The sequence below is a fragment of the Anopheles coustani genome, chromosome 3, assembly GCF_943734705.1.
Source record: "Anopheles coustani chromosome 3, idAnoCousDA_361_x.2, whole genome shotgun sequence".
Lineage (NCBI taxonomy): Eukaryota > Metazoa > Arthropoda > Insecta > Diptera > Culicidae > Anopheles > Anopheles coustani.
Window position 1 is genome coordinate 31,563,192 of NC_071288.1, and position 2,806 is coordinate 31,565,997.

General features: G+C 45.9%; 2 protein-coding genes across 2 annotated transcripts; one reads left to right on the top strand and one right to left on the bottom strand.

Annotated features, from left to right (window-relative positions):
* The first annotated feature begins 7 nt into the window (after positions 1-7).
* On the top strand, positions 8-1,448 carry LOC131265844 (replication factor C subunit 4). The gene is made up of 3 exons (XM_058268212.1): positions 8-222; positions 290-1,157; positions 1,222-1,448. The coding sequence occupies exons 1-3, from the start codon at positions 101-103 to the stop codon at positions 1,312-1,314; spliced, it is 1,083 nt and encodes a 360-aa protein (XP_058124195.1). The 5' UTR covers positions 8-100; the 3' UTR covers positions 1,315-1,448.
* On the bottom strand, positions 1,364-2,459 carry LOC131265946 (transcription initiation factor TFIID subunit 9). The gene is made up of 3 exons (XM_058268300.1): positions 2,389-2,459; positions 2,160-2,328; positions 1,364-2,094 (listed from the first exon to the last, which is right to left on the bottom strand). The coding sequence occupies exons 1-3, from the start codon at positions 2,392-2,394 to the stop codon at positions 1,442-1,444; spliced, it is 828 nt and encodes a 275-aa protein (XP_058124283.1). The 5' UTR covers positions 2,395-2,459; the 3' UTR covers positions 1,364-1,441.
* Positions 2,460-2,806: the final 347 nt, after the last annotated feature.

Consider the following 2,806-nt stretch of genomic DNA (forward strand, 5'->3'; position numbering starts at 1 on the left):
TATTATTTACCAGCTTTATCTGTTTTATATAGTTTTTCTCTTGTTGTAATCAAGTCAATTTAATTTGTTTCGGCTGTTCCGTTGTTCCGGCCGGAGTAGAATGCAAGCTTTTCTCAAAACTGGTCGTACAACCGGCGAAAGTTCGTCTGCCGGCAGCAGTAGTGAAGGCGGTCCATCATCCGCCAAGCGAGCTAAACATTCCGTACCATGGGTTGAGAAATAGTATGTATATCTATTTCCGTATTACTGTGAAGAGTTATTCATCCACTTGTTTAATCCGTTCTTACAGTCGCCCACGAAGCGTAGATGATGTAGTCGAACAGGCGGAAGTAGTTGCCGTGTTGCGTGAATCACTGTCCACCACCGATTTGCCAAATCTGCTGTTGTACGGACCTCCGGGTACGGGTAAAACGAGTACAATTCTGGCCGCAGCCAGACAGCTGTTTGGTGACATGTTTAAAGAACGAATTCTTGAGCTGAACGCTTCCGACGACCGAGGCATCGCTGTGATTCGCAACAAAGTGAAGACTTTCGCACAACTCACGGCGAGCGGAACGCGCACGGATGGTAAACCATGCCCGCCGTTCAAGATAGTGATTTTGGACGAGGCAGATGCAATGACTCATGCCGCCCAGGCCGCTCTGCGCAGGACGATGGAAAAGGAAACGAAAACCACTCGATTTTGTTTGGTTTGCAACTACGTTTCACGCATCATCGAACCGATCACGTCTCGGTGTACCAAGTTTCGGTTCAAGCCGTTGGGTGAGGAAAAGATCATCGAGCGTTTACGGTACATCTGTGGTCAGGAGAATGTCAACGTTGACGAGGGTGTTTATAAGGACATCGTGGACATATCCGGAGGCGATTTGCGTCGTGCAATCACCACCCTCCAGTCGTGCTATCGACTCAAGGGAGCACAAGCACGCATTGAACGACAGGATATTCTGGAAATGTCTGGCGTTGTGCCAGAGCGATACCTAACGGAATTTATAGCAGTCTGCAAGAGCTTTAATTACAGTAAGCTGGAGGAGTATGTTCAAAGTCTCTCATATGATGCATACAGCGTTGGTCAGCTGTTCGAACAGCTTACAGAATATATCGTATTCAACGATGGTCTCACGGAAAAGCAAAAAGCGATTATTTGCGAGAAACTTGGTGTACGTATTCAGTATAAATGATTGCGAAAGGCATTTTTTTTATTTCCTTTGTTTTCTCTTCTAGGAGTGTTGTTTCCGGTTGCATGGAGGAGGATCAGAATACATTCAAATCATGGATCTGGGATGCACCATTATTCAAGCCTTGAAAGATCAATAACCCTTAATAAAGGTCGGGTAATTTCGAAATTGTTTATGCTACCAATCAGTAAGTTAAGACAATCATATTATTTTTTATTATAAATTTAAATTTGAACACAATCGAGCGCAAGAAGCTTATTCTGTTGTTACTGTACGATTTCGAAATCATCTTCCTCGCGCTTTCGTTTGTTGCTTGACGTATCTCCGAACTGATCATCTTGTTCCATTTTTACTTCCACTCCGCCGGCCGTCGCGCCATTTCCACCGGATGTTCCATTAGTGCTTCCGAGTGCGTTGGACGTGACCGACGTTTTTACCGTTTTCGTTGCGGCCGGTGTTGTTTTCGCTGCGGTGCTAAACTTAAACGTGGGCTTCGGAATACTAACCACTTGCGTCTTGGGAGTGGACTGAACGGAAGGCCGCTTGACGCTTCCACCGGTACCCGAGCTGTCTGAGCCTCCGCCTGACGAAGCTTTACCCGTCTTCAGCGCTGAACGACCCTCAAGAGCGGATTTGTTCATGCGCTTTGGTTGCTGGGCGGCACGGAGCTTGTAATTGCAAGCCGATAGGCAGTAACGATCCGGTGGCAACCGCAAACCGCAATGTGTTTTTATCAGTGGCAACGGTGTGACATTACGGTTCCGGGCAATTTCCAGCAAAACGTCCCTCGGTGGAGGAGTGGTGAACGCTTTATCGAGAATCATTTGCGTTGCCAGCTTCACATCGTCCAGCTCGATCACTTTCTTGCGGGCATGATTGGCGTATATCTTGGCATCGTCGAGGATGCATGTTACGTATCCTGTTGACAAAGGGAATTCTTTCATTAGTAAAACGCGTTCCTGTTACTCGTTCACCGTGCCGTACGATAAGTAAACTCAAGCAGTTGATTTATAACTCTGGGCTCGTAGTCGTTCACTCCCAGCTCCTTCAGGATGGACATCACAACTTGTGCATCTTTCGGGATGTGCTTCACCTGGTTAGATATCTTCACTTTTTCACTCTTTTCACGCTCGGTATTCTGTAGCTGATGGGGCTGAATAGAAAGAAGCATGTAAGCAATCGTAAATAAGTTAATTTGGAAGAAAATGCTTACTTCCATCGCGTTGTTTTCCGCAAGATACAAGCGCCGCAGAAACTATCAACAAAACATTCCAAACACATCTCGGCTGTCATAATATAATAGAGTCGGGAGCACCATCCTGCACCCAGTAGGTTCATATTGGTGGAATAGTGAGCGGAGTTACGGCAACCGTGATGTAAAAATCTGTGAAATATTTTAATTTGGTTTCATTGACTTCGATTTGATTGATCAAAATATCTAGTACCAATATTTGATTCATATATATTCGCATAACGGTACTTGCTTTGTTAACATTCAATCAGCCCAGTGGATTGTTGTTGTTATTCGTGTGCGCCATGCTGGGCTTTTTGTTGTGGCAGTACACGAATGTCCTCGTGATTCGCGGGTCGACCGAAGCCGACGACTGCAGCAGCAGTCGTGAGCGTGACAC